General features: G+C 46.3%; 1 protein-coding gene across 1 annotated transcript in view; it reads right to left on the bottom strand.

The window, feature by feature from the left end:
• CCDC66 (coiled-coil domain containing 66) overlaps positions 1–12,708 on the bottom strand; it is a 561,787-nt gene that overhangs the window by 155,152 nt on the left and 393,927 nt on the right. Inside the window, exon 14 of the mRNA XM_069643663.1 lies at positions 11,474–11,611. Coding sequence (XP_069499764.1) covers positions 11,474–11,611 — 138 coding nt within the window. The remainder of the gene's footprint in view (positions 1–11,473; positions 11,612–12,708) is intronic.

Genomic DNA, 12,708 nt, shown 5'->3' with positions numbered 1-12,708 from the left:
CTGGGTTAGAGTATAGTAGCTTGACACATTTGAGAAAGTATGGACCTATTCCAAACTTTGAGTATGGTTAACAGGTACATCCACGACACCGAATCAAATGCCTTTTCAGCATCTAGGGATACAACCACTGCTTGGGCTTCAGGTTTTATCTGGGCCATGACTCTGAATAATCTTCGAAGATTCAGTGCTGTGGACCTGGTTGGAATAAAGCTGCATTGGTCCAGGTGAACCAGCATGGGCATGTTGGGTAAGAGTCTCGTGGCTAAGATTTTGGTGAATATTTTTGCATCGCAGTTTATTAAAGACAGGGGCCGGTATGAGGACATCTCGTGGGACGGTTGCTTGGGCTTCAGAAGCACTTATTATGGCTTCTCTCAGCGATATTGGTAGGGTTCCCAGTTCTATTGCTTCCTCCCATACCAACAGCAGTACTGGGGCCAGTTCAGCGTGGAGCTCCTTGTACAGCTCTGCTCCCAGCCCATCTGACCCTGGTGCTTTTCCATTAGCCAATGACTTAATTGCTTCAGTAATTTCTTCTAATGTTAGGGGCTGGTCGAGCACTAGTTTATTCTCTATTGACAATTTCGGGATTGTTATATTGTTCAGGTATTCACTTATTTCGGTGGCTGTTTTCAGGTCATGGTTGGAGTATAATTCTGAATAGAAATTTGCAAACTCTCTATTTATGCCCTCCTCGCTGGTGGTCACTGTGCCGTCTCCCACTACTATGCTGGAGATTGGCGTATGTGGTCTCTCAGCCTTTAGCAGGTTTGCCAGGGAGCGGCCTGCTCTGTTCCCTTCGCCACAGCGGCGTGCTCTGAGTGGGGTTGCCATGTATAGCAGTTCCCTGGTTGCTAGTTTACTGAACTCTTGTAAATTACTGTAAATTTTTTCCTCATGTGTGGCTGTGTAACGTGCTTCTAGTTCTTCGAGGCGTTTCTCCACCTCCGCCAGTTCTGTCCTGACTGACTTCAATAGTCCTGTGGACTTAGAAATTAGGGTCCCCCTTACCCAGACATTAAAGGTTTCCCATAGGGTTGAGTTCTTGTCAACCGACCCCCTATCAGTTTCAAGGAAGTGTTTCACCTCTGTATGTAAAGCATCTGCAACTGCTGGGTCTTTAAGGATCTCGGGTGGCATCCTCCATCTCCTGGCCGGGGGCTTTACATTTTCTAGTGTTATGTCTATAATGATAGGGGAGTGATCTGAAAGGGTGCGGGGCAGTATCTCACAATTATTGGTCTGGTTCATGAGGGACGCAGATACCAGCCAGTAATCTATACGGGACTCGGTGTCATGCACAAGTATTGCCTTTTTTGTGGGTGCAGCGTTCTCCAAGAGTACACCATAGACATTTGTGATAGGATTTGCAGTATCTTGGCGGATGTTTTGGTGGGAGTTCTATGTTTGGTGGTGGAGCAGTCTAGGGCGATAACCAAAATGGCGTTAAAATCACCCCCCCCCCCACTATCTACTTGTTCTATATGGGGCCTATTTTGTTTACCACATTCATATTGAAATCGGGATCATCAACATTTGGTCCATACGCGTTTACAAGTACTAACACTTTTCCAGCAATACTACCCCACACTATGACATATCGACCCTGGGGGGCTATTTTGCTTTTTTCAAATCGGAATCCAATGGAGGGATGAATCAGGGTGAGGACTTCTCTTGCCTGTGATGAGTACTCAGTATAGTAGCTTTGTTGCCCCCAGCACCTCAAGAGCTCTGTGTTCACCTTCCGGAGAGCATGTGTTTCTTGTAACAATCACCTGGGCGTGGCGCCTGGTGACATAGGCCCCCACCTTATTCGACTTAGTTCGATTGTTGAGGCCTCAGACATTCCAAGTAAGGAGTTTTAGCCTCGGCCCCTTAACCATTGCCCTGGCGTGTGCCATGTCTGCATTGCATTACTATCTCTTTCATCTCCATGATTTAGGAATGTGTCATGTGCAGTAGTGCGACCACAGGTTTTAACCAATAGGACTCTTCCAACTGGGTCCCAAAACCCCACCTCCCCCCACCCTTCCCATACAGCTCAACATGGCTAATCCTTCTTTGGTATATCAACCCCCACCCCACATCATCTCCCCCAACTTGACGATGCAGCCCAGTAACTCTCGAAACCTTCCCCTTGGGCATCCCCTCGAACTTTCCTGAGGGTCGACCGTTGTAGCCATCTGGCCGACCTCGTCAGAGGCTCACGGCCCGATTATCAATGATCTTTTGTCCGGGTCATCCTTTTTAGTATGTCTCCACCGGTGTTAGAGGGTACACAGCGTGTCTTTGTCAATCCACAGTCGCGTCTTTACTCTCCTGGTCTTGGTCTAGCGTTTTGATCGATCACTCGGTCTGCGGGAGGCAATGGGATGGAGGCTTCCACATACGTCATGGCCTCCACAGGATTCTCGAAAAAGTGGGCCCTACCCCCATGCTGAATTCTCATTTTAGCCGGGAAGATAAGGGCATACGGTACATTGCGCATCCGTAGCTGTTTCTTGACCAACTCATAGGACCTTCTCTGTGTTTGGAGATTAGCTGAAAAGTCTGGGTATATGTGTATTCTATTTTCCTCGTAGTGTAGAGTTCTTTTTTTTAATGGATAAATCAGAGTATTGTATCTCTGTCCCTATAGTTAATGAGAAATGCTATTATAGTGTGGGATGGTGCACCTGGCCTCGAAGGTGGTGCAAGGGTGCGGTGGGCCCTCTCGACGAGGAAGTGGTCTGAGAAGGATTCCGCTCCCAGGAGAGTTTTCAGATGGTTTTCCACGTCTCTCCATGGGGCCCTTGCAGAAATTTTCCGAGACCCTGTCAATCCGGATGTTATTCCTCTGTGATCTCGATTCGAGATCCTCGCACTTGTTTGGGTTTTATGAAGCTCTGTTTTTAGTTGGGCTATGTCGCTGCCATGTTGAGAAATCGTGTCTTCGTTCGCACTTATCCTGTTTTCTGCCTCCGTGATGCGTGTTCTCTCCTTCTCCACCCGTGCCTTCAGAGATCCGATTGTCGCAACTATGTCATCTAACTTCTTGACATTAACCACCAATAAACAGTTCTGCACCAGCGTCATCAGGCAGTCTTCCCTGGGGTCTACAGGATTTTCCACCTGTCTGTCAGGTATATGTGGTGCCACACCGTTCGATCCATGTGGCTGGGAGCTGGCAAAGGAGTCCATTGGGGCGTTCTTCCCTCCTGTGCCCTTCCCCTTGCGGCTCGTGTCGTAGCTATCCACTTGAGGGTGGACTGTGTTCTCCCAAGTATCCGTGTCAGGCATCAATGTTGTCCAGAAAAAGGCAGTTTTCCACTGTATTCCCACCGGGTTCAGAATGTGTACTTCACGTTTGTTTAAGGTTGGCCTTACTCCTTTTGGCACTCGCACTTCCTCCGGCGTACCTCCAAGTCCGCATAGGTTGTTGCCTTATTGAGGATTTGGTAGAGCACACTTCTGCACGCTTCTTGATTGCATAATTCAGCCAACAGAAGTACAGGTGGAAATGTCGCCTGGAGGGGCCAGCAGTGTCCCAGCTGGGGGATGTCTGATGGTATTTACTATGTGCTTGAATAGACTGCAGTTGCAGCCAGCTGCACCACCCGTTACAGTTTATGTTGAGGCTATCACAGAGTTTCTGCTCGTTTATCTCACCAGCGGCATCTATGTGGGCTCTGACTATATGTTGCTATGGGCCACAGACACAGCGCCGCTATGTGTTCCCAGTCTTTGTTTATGGCCTCCACCACGTGGGTTTCTGAAGCGTCCCCCTCTATGGATCGTATGCTGGGGCTATTTTCCAGGCGTGTGTTCGCTGGCAGGAGCCCCCCCACCCCCCGTCACATTCCACTTACTTGGCGGGGGGGTGATGACTGCTCCTCCTGCATGCCTCTGTCCCGGGTCTGCTCTCGTGGTGCAGCGGCCGTGCTGTGATCTGACTCATTTCGGTGCCCCGGGCCTCACGGATCGGGTTTCCGCCTTGAGTTGTGTGCCGCCACGCAGATACGGCAGGCGCAGGGGGTCCGTGGTGGGTGGGAGGGGGCCAAGAGATCAGGTTTCTGAGGAGTTTGTATCACCTTCCAATCGCACACACATCCCGCAGCAGTGTGCAGTTTCCTTTCCCTCGTGCAGCACCTCGGGACTCCCCCTTCCGACGCCAGGGGTTTTAGGGTGTTGCGCGGCCCTTTTCCCGTTGCAGTTGCTCCCAGCTGCAGACGTCCTCCGTTCCTCCTATGAGTCGATGGCTGCGGGTGTATCGCACGGGGGGAGGGGCAGCCACTTGTTCTTTCGCCCCGTCCTGCGGTGCCTCAGTGCTTCGCTGTGGCTATGACGCCCTTCACCCAACTCGGCCTACTGCTGGTCTCCGACCCCCGGCTCACCGTGGATGTCTCATGGAGCTGCTGGGCGGCCACGCTCGAGCCGCTGGGTCGCTGCAAGTTTCGGGCCTGATTTCTCAGCGGCTTCCCAACGTGTGTCCAGTTTTTTCAGGACATGTTCTTCAAGTCTTCCTCTGCTAGATTTCTAGGTTATAATGTGTCCGGATCAGCCCGGGTAGGATCCATTTTTGTCAGGATTTTTCTCGGGCCGGAGCTCTTTCAGGCAGCCATTCGTGATGTGCGCAACGCCCCCCTAAGATATTGCATTTATAACGCGCCTATACACAAGTGTTTCATTGGGCGACAAGGCAAGGTAGGGGGGAACAGAGGGAAGACAAAGACAACCATCTTACTAGGCCAGGTGACATTGAGATTGCGCATGTGCAGGGGAGGGGGGACATGGATAAATTAAGGATAACCAACCTTGGAAATATTTTAAGTGCAGGTTGGTAGGCAAGTTGTGCCTTCCCCCCACTTTGCCTGGTACCGAAGGTGCTTCGAAAAAATGTGTTTCTCGGACCTCCACGAACTGAGGAGGCCAGATGAGGGCTTAAAATGGCATCACTAGAGGGAAAATTGTGGGAAACACCTCCAGCTGTCTAAATATCTGCTTCTTCAAAGTTCCAGGAACAGAGCAGCCAGGGAGAGCAAGGACTAGACAAAGCTTTAAATACCACTGCAAACCAGGGCGGGCCAACGTAGCCGACTAATCCGAGGGGGTATGGAGGAAGGAATCAGGTGGCCAACCGGAATGGTTGGCCATCAGGATTGCCATTCACCTGGACCACACCCATAGGAGGTGAGGGATGTATTGAATATTTATAAGGCGCATATACAGCAAAAAGTGTTTCCAGGCGTCACAAGGCAAAAAGGGGTGGAGGTACAGGGGAAATAGTAAAATACAGCAAAAATACAAGAATAATGGTCCGACTAGGCCTTGTGACATTCGGATCATGCAAGTGCAGTGACAAGAAGTGCAAATAAGAAGGGGGCAGGGGAGGTGGAACTGCATACTGTGCAGAGGTGCAGGGGGGAGGGCGTGAGGGCAGAGTTGGCCCAAGGGCTGGGCAAGTGTTGGGGGGACCCAGAGAGGTAAGTGGCAGGGGTGCCAATGGTGGGTATCACTGACTTAATGAAAGGGTGGTGGTGGACCAGAATCATGAGGGTTGCTGGCCTAGGAGGGGTCTCGGGAGGGCAGGGCTGGTATAAACTGGACAGAGGGGCCTGGTAGCCTGCAAGACTCACTAGGGACTAGGCCGCCAGTCACAGTGGCAGAAGTGGATTTAGCAAGAGAGGGAAAGAGGTAAAGAAAAGCAGGGTCTTGAGAGCTTTCCAGAATTTAAGGAGGTCCGGTTCAAAGCTGAAAGGGTCAGGGAGGCTATTTCAGAGGGAGGCACCAGCCGAAGAAGGAGATCTACCCCCACTCTCTGCTTGGAAAAACATAAGAGAGTTGGAGCTAGAGAACCAAGTGGTTCAAGTAGGGAGGTATTTAGGGAGAGAGCTTACAGTGAGCCCATATGGTTACAACTGTCATTTTAGATGTACCTTGGTAGTAGCCCTGAACAAAGGAAGCTCTAAAATACAAAATAGCTGTGAGCAAGACTTAAAAGATGCATTGGTTCCCTAATGTCTACCAAAACTGTACTTTACACTACAAGTGCAGTAAAATGGCTTGTACCCCTGGTGAAGCTAAAATTAATTACAGCTCCCACCAACTTACTCCCTAAAACCAATGTAGAGTGATATAATCATCCTTGGACGATAATTTGGGTGGAGCTGCGAGATGGACCCCTGGTACTGGCAGCCTTATGGGCGAACCAGTACCATTTATCATAAATAAAAGAAAAAGTGTTGCGATAGAATGGGGACTTCTGGAGAAGTGCCCCCTGGCCACCAAAAATAAGTCAGCCATAAAAGAAAGGGAAAAAGGCCAAATGTTTTAGGGACTCTAGAAAGTGGCTCACCATCCAAAAAATATCCAATATGTTGTAACAGAAGGGAAGGCTTGTGATCGGGCAGTAGCTTGTGAGACCATCTGGGTCCAAATCATTTTTAGAGAAGCAAGCATATTAAGCCTGTTTTGAGTGATGAAGGAAGGCGATTTGTGAGAGACACAGATAATTTGGAGGACTAGCAGAGCACTTGGCACTGTAAATATTTCATGTCAGAGGCTGGGAGTACACTGTCCTTGTACGCGGCAGGTCTTTGGAGATAAGAAAATGCTGGTCAAGATGGACCTGAATTTGAATGATTTGTTTAAAGGGATTGAACTGGGTGGGGCAGAGGGTTTCTGCATAAAATACCCAGTGGCTGTTGTAACGCCAATGGCCCCTTACATGGGGGTAAAATGACAGATGATCTGGTCTTGAACAGAGTATTGCAGGACTCCCTTTGCGGAGCAGTTAGAAAACTTGGAGAGGGAGTCACTGCACAATCCTTAGCCCCACGCTGGTTACAGGTATTTTCCTGATGGGTTGGGATCTTGGCCTGTAATGAGCTTGCAGTGAGCTGTCTGTGGAGCCCTGCAGAGGCGTTGCGGCACATCAATGTCTTGAAACTATGTGCCATCAGATTTACAATTGTCGACTTTCACTCTTTGTCCGTGGAAAACGTCTCCAAGTCTCAATGGCAATGCACTAAATCAACAATAGGAGGGACGTATGGGTTATCAGCCTTGTTAGGCAGAATCATATGCAGTACCCTTTGGGAACACCACACACAATTAAGACTACAAGTGCAAGTACAAATTAACCTTTAATACAAGCCTGTACTACACAGTAAAGTGGCAGCGATGGCTGAGCAGCCAGACTTATCTCAAGAGTAAAGTGAGCAGTATCAGAAGTTGCACAAAGGACAGCAATTACTATGGTTCAAACAAACAATGACTCAAGGTTTCTGAGTAAAAGAATATACATTTATTTACACCATCAGTTATAAAACAGTTCACTAATATAAAGCAGCAGAAAATCCCAATCTTAATACACAACACGCTACCCAATCAATTCTGGACAAGTTAAGCTCAAAATGAAGTGTGAGCAAAACGGCACTCCAGCAATTTAAAAGGGAGGGAAAAGACAAGGTTATCAAAAATCAGCAACACCAACAAGTTATAGGCAGGGCAATCTAGAAAAGGCTTACTATAACTAGGATTCAAATCAATAGGCATGGGCCAATGTTAATGGTACAGAGTCTTTGCAGAGGATCAGACAGTTCGGAGTAGTTTGTGGTTAAGTCTTTGCCAAGAGTTCCAAATGAAGTTGGTCGGAGGAAAAGTTATTCAAAAGAGTAGAGAAGGACAAGTCTCCGGAGAAGCGAAAGATTTAAAACACTTTCACCGCGGTCGGATGAAGAAGGATGCTGTAGCTGAGGCGGTAGTTCCTGGCAGTTCCTGTAGGCTCACAGTTCCTGAAGCGACTGTCGGACTGACAAGGAGGAAGACTGGAGGGTCTTGAACTGCCCAGGGAAGAAACCAGCAGCAGAGCACAGCGACGAATAAAAGGTGCGTTCCTTAAAAGCATGAAGGAACTCTCTATCCGGTTTCCTGTGGCACAGCAAATTCAAACAGGCTGAAGAGGGAGGCCCAGGGGCTTTGTGAGCTGGTTGGTCCCACCATGCTCAAGGGAAGAAGACTCCTTGCAGATCTCCTCTGTCGACGAAGTTCAGGCTATTCGGACCTGCAGCAGGGCTTCACCGGGATGTCCAGTAGTTGCAGCAGTCGTTTTCCTTCAGCTTCTCATTGGCTCTCTCGATCCAGTGGCGACTCTGCCTTCCAAGTCCCAGACACCTGCTTTTTAAGCAGTTTGTCCCCATTCACACAGCCTGGCTGTCAATCACACAGCAGGGTGGCTGTCCTGGCAGGACAGTCACCTAGCCAATCAAACTCGAGTGCGACATGGAGACCCTGTGCAGGAGCCTAAAACCCCTACCTCACATCCTGTCCACCCAGACACTCAGGCGCCTAAGGAGGGCTTCTGTGCAGAAGCCCGCCAAAGGACGGCGAACAAAGGAACCAAACCTGGTTTGGCGCACAGAGTAAAACACGAGAAAGACCTTTACAAAAAGAAATGGTGAATAAACCCGACCGGAACCAAAATAAAATCAATGGGGTCCAGCGAGTTAGAGTTTGAGGCTACCACCATAGCCTCTAACAGTACTGAGGCTAATTTCATAGCTTGCAGTAGACTAAAAATGGTAGATACCACTTCCACCAGCCAAATCTTAGGGAAAGGGGAACAAAATAATGTTCCATGAGAAACAGACAAAAAGGGATAACTATTAACCATTCCAGTACTCTATGGAAGATAGTTTGTACTGGGTCTGTAGATTTAAAAAGACTAGTAAAGTGAATGGCAACTTTACATGTTCTGGGAGACAGGAGTCAGTCCCAGAAAATGGAGTTTAACAGTGGGAAGTCTAAAAAGACAACCCTGTGTCACTGCACTAAAGGTGCTGTGTGACACAGTAAAAAGATGCCTAGGAAGTAGGTGAGACTCCATAGACCATGAGCACAAAATGTACAACACATAGACAAAAACACATGTAAGAGTGGGAAAAAAGGCTCACACTCTTACCAGGTGAAACGGTTAAATCCTAGAAATCCAGCAAAGCTGCTGAGGGACTCAGTAGGTAAGGGAAATTGGCCATTCTGGAGAATTCTCCCCAACAAGCCTCAATTCAAGGAGCTGGTGCAACTGTTTCTGGGTTCCAGACTACTACGGCACACTGATAGTAGATTACTTGGCAGGGACATTGAAAGTCATGGCAGATGCTCTGATGAGGTGTTAAATGGTATATAAGGAGTGGTAGCTTTGCCAAGAGCTCTGGGGACGATCTTTGCCTACTGAGGACCCTTCAAGTGGACCTCTTAATTGCCATCCTGACTAGGAAGTGTAAATAGCTCTTTATGGATTATAGAGTGGAACTAAAACTGACCTCCCCACCCCTATCCATCCCTTTTCAGGAGATGCAGCTAGATCTCCCCATAGTGGGTCTGGAGGACATAGTAAACTAAGAACCTCTGGACATGACTCTTTCCCATCATTGTCACCGCCTCGAGAGAGTGGACTTGGTACCCCTCTCTAGAACAGAAAATAGTCCTCTACTCAAACCTGGGGAGCCTCGACCTTCATGATTGGTAGCTGAGATGCAGCGATTGTGACTTACCCGGCAAGGTTCTGGTTATCCTCTGTCAGCTAGGAGGCTGGCTACCAAGTCCATCTATGCCTGTAGGGTAACGCAAGTCCTCAGGTTAGTGCAAGACAAAGGAGCCGGACACACCGACTTACGCAACTTCTTCTGTGCTGGCATTCCCAGTCTCCATGGCTCAGGATGCACTTGGCTGCCATTTCACTCTAAAAAGTACTCCAGAATAGGGTTCCTTCTCCTCTATATCCGAGTTATTCAGTTTCTGATGCACACACATAAATTTTATCACATGATTTACATTTAGTTGTCACTTTCTTGATTGTGGTTTCATTTGAGTCATTACATTCTTGTTATTTTTCAATATTCAGCCATAAAGTGATTGTCCCAATTGCCATAACCACAGCCAGGCTCTGTCGGTGAAACCTCCTTATCTCTTCTTTTCCAAGTAAAAGGTGACTAAGGGGGTGACCCCCCATTACTTACCAATGGTGGTAACTGCGTTACACAAGAAGATCAATCATCCTGTCGCTCTTCCTCCTCATCATTCTGCCAAGACTGAGAAGCAGCTCCATCATCTAGATCCCAACATGGCCCAGAAAGTTTAGGTTTTTTTGGATTAAGAGCCTTCTAAAAGAAGGACCAGCTTTTCATCAACTGTCCAATCAGGGCTAAAAGTTATGAACTCTGTGGATCATCCTCTGCAGGCCGTGTTTCATGCTGGCAAACAAAGAAGCTCCTGCGCGACTTCAGACTCATTCCACAAGGGTTCTGGTAGCAGCTAGTGTTCTGAAAAAGACGTGCTAATTATTGACGTCTACCAGGCTGTTATGCCCCTGCACATGCTTATAAAGCATTACTGCCTGGATTCCTTAATTGGAGAGGATGTACATTTTAGGCAACTTTTATAACAAATGTAGTACTTTTGGTAAGGTTTGTTCTGATGGATAAGTCCATCATCCCACAGAGTCTCATTGACCCACTCACCTACCTACCCCTTAATCTGATTGCTCACAATTTGTGGTAGTATGCAACTAATCAGCTTACTGAGTATGGAGAAAATGAGCAGAACAGGCCGACCATGGTGTTACAGCTAGAGTAATTTGTGCCAATGATACCAGGGGTGCAGCCGTATGCACCACCAGGGGACTCTGGCAAGGTTTTTAATGCTAGTTCGCAACCAGGGAGATATTTCCAAGACCCTGTGGGAGGAAGGAATAATCCATCAGAGTAAACATTACAGAGGAGGCAAGTCATTTGTTCTAATTATTTTCTGCCATTGAAGAGACGGTTCAAGCAAGGTTCTTGAATTAAACAATTGCAAAACTGTACTCCAAACTGAAACACACATTCCACACTGGGTCAGAGGAAGGGACCAACTTGCACTAACATCACATTAGTAGTAATGAGATCTGTTTAGGTTAATGGAGGCTACTTGAAATAGCTGTTCAAATACACAGATGCCGTCTGAGGAAGCATTAATAAAAAGGGCAGGTGCCTAAACACTTTATTCCAATGAAATTGTTGAGGAAAAGATGACTAGCTGAAGGCAAATGCAATCAGAAAGTGGTTAAAGTTACTTTTCACTAGCATCGACTCCTCAATATAGAAAACAGATTTATTTTGAGAACGGGATTGCAATAAATCACTCAGAATGGGAGAAGTAATATTTAACGGACCTCAGAATGGAATGGAGCAAGTGAAGTGGGGGAAACTGAACAGGGACAAGGGCATTGAGAGGGTATTGAGAGTTGGCATTGCAATTGGCTGCAAGGCTGGGCCCAGGAGTTTTAATCTGGGTACGCATGCATGATGGAGATTTTAGGTTTCAGTTTATGGAAAAAAAGTTTATAATTGTTTCAGTATTCACAAGGACAATGTTCATTTATGTAGAAAAAAAATTGACATGTAAAAATATCTTAAGATTTAGAAAAAGACTGCCGCTCTTCCAAAATCAATACCTGTTTGCACAGCAGTGTCTATCCGAGGAGAAATCACCATTTCTGGTTCGTGGCTCATTTTAGCACAGCTTTCAATGGAACGGTTTACACAAGAGAGGCTGCTCTCCACTCTAGCAGAATCCAGATGCAGTGAACTGGCTGGGAAAAAAGGAATGGATATGCATTTCAATGACACAAGGCATCCGAACAGTATATTTTCATCAACAACAATTTTCAGATGCTGTATCCAAAGCAAATTAATCATATAGAACATGCATCAATGATACCAATTTAATAGGCAAACTGTTAAGTGTGTAGTGGCCATGGGGTATAGTTGGCTCTCATTAGGTGTATGAAGTTAATGGTAAAAACAGAAATGCTTTCTTTTAACTCCAGTCTTATCATGGCCAAACACCATTAATGCATGGAGTATTCTTATGGCATGCTGCAATTACTGCCGTCTAAGGAGTTAAAAGCATACTTTTTACACTCACCAGATAGATCGAAGTTAACATTTTAAAAGTCCTTGTAAGTTTTTCAAACTTCATGCCTTTGCTAAAAGTGCTTAACTTTTTTTTTTTTAATAATTTGTATTAGATACGTTACATGAACAATGAAAATACAGCATGAAAACGTTAACATTTTAAAGTTAAAGAAACAATTAGTGTTGAATGAACAAATTTGAAAATGCAAGTTGCAGTGATGAGGGATTCATATTATAGGTTGAATATGGACAAACAAGGGAGACAGAGAACATACAAAACAGAAAGACTAAGCAACAATGGGGAGGAAAAGAGAAGGTGTAATTAATGCAAATATGATACAACAGCAATGCTAGTCTATATTACTAAGATAACGAATGAAAATGTTCCACTTATCAAACTTGTGCATGGAAGTATAAAAAGAGGCGTGACATTTTTCGATACGATGTATATAGCAAATGTAATTCCACCAAGCAGAGAAAGATAGTTTGTAGAAATCTTTCCAATTGGCGGGAATACTGTGAAGTGCAATGCTAATAAACAAATTAAATAGGTTTGTTGAATCACTCAGTTGAAAATATGGATTAACAATAGGACCAATCATAAGGTTACAAAGCGATAATGGTTATTGAAAATGAAAAATCTTTTGCAAGCAAACCCAGACCTCTTTCCAAAAATAATGTACAGATTTACAGTTGTATATTAAATGACAAATCAACATTAGGGGTGAAGCAGACCAACATTTAGTGGGCAAGTTAATATTAACTTTTGCAA

Source organism: Ambystoma mexicanum, chromosome 2p (genome assembly GCF_040938575.1).
Source record: "Ambystoma mexicanum isolate Mex_15411 chromosome 2p, UKY_AmexF1_1, whole genome shotgun sequence".
Taxonomy (NCBI): domain Eukaryota; kingdom Metazoa; phylum Chordata; class Amphibia; order Caudata; family Ambystomatidae; genus Ambystoma; species Ambystoma mexicanum.
The sequence above is the reverse complement of the archived record's forward strand: the minus strand, read 5'-3'. Positions and strand labels throughout refer to the sequence as shown.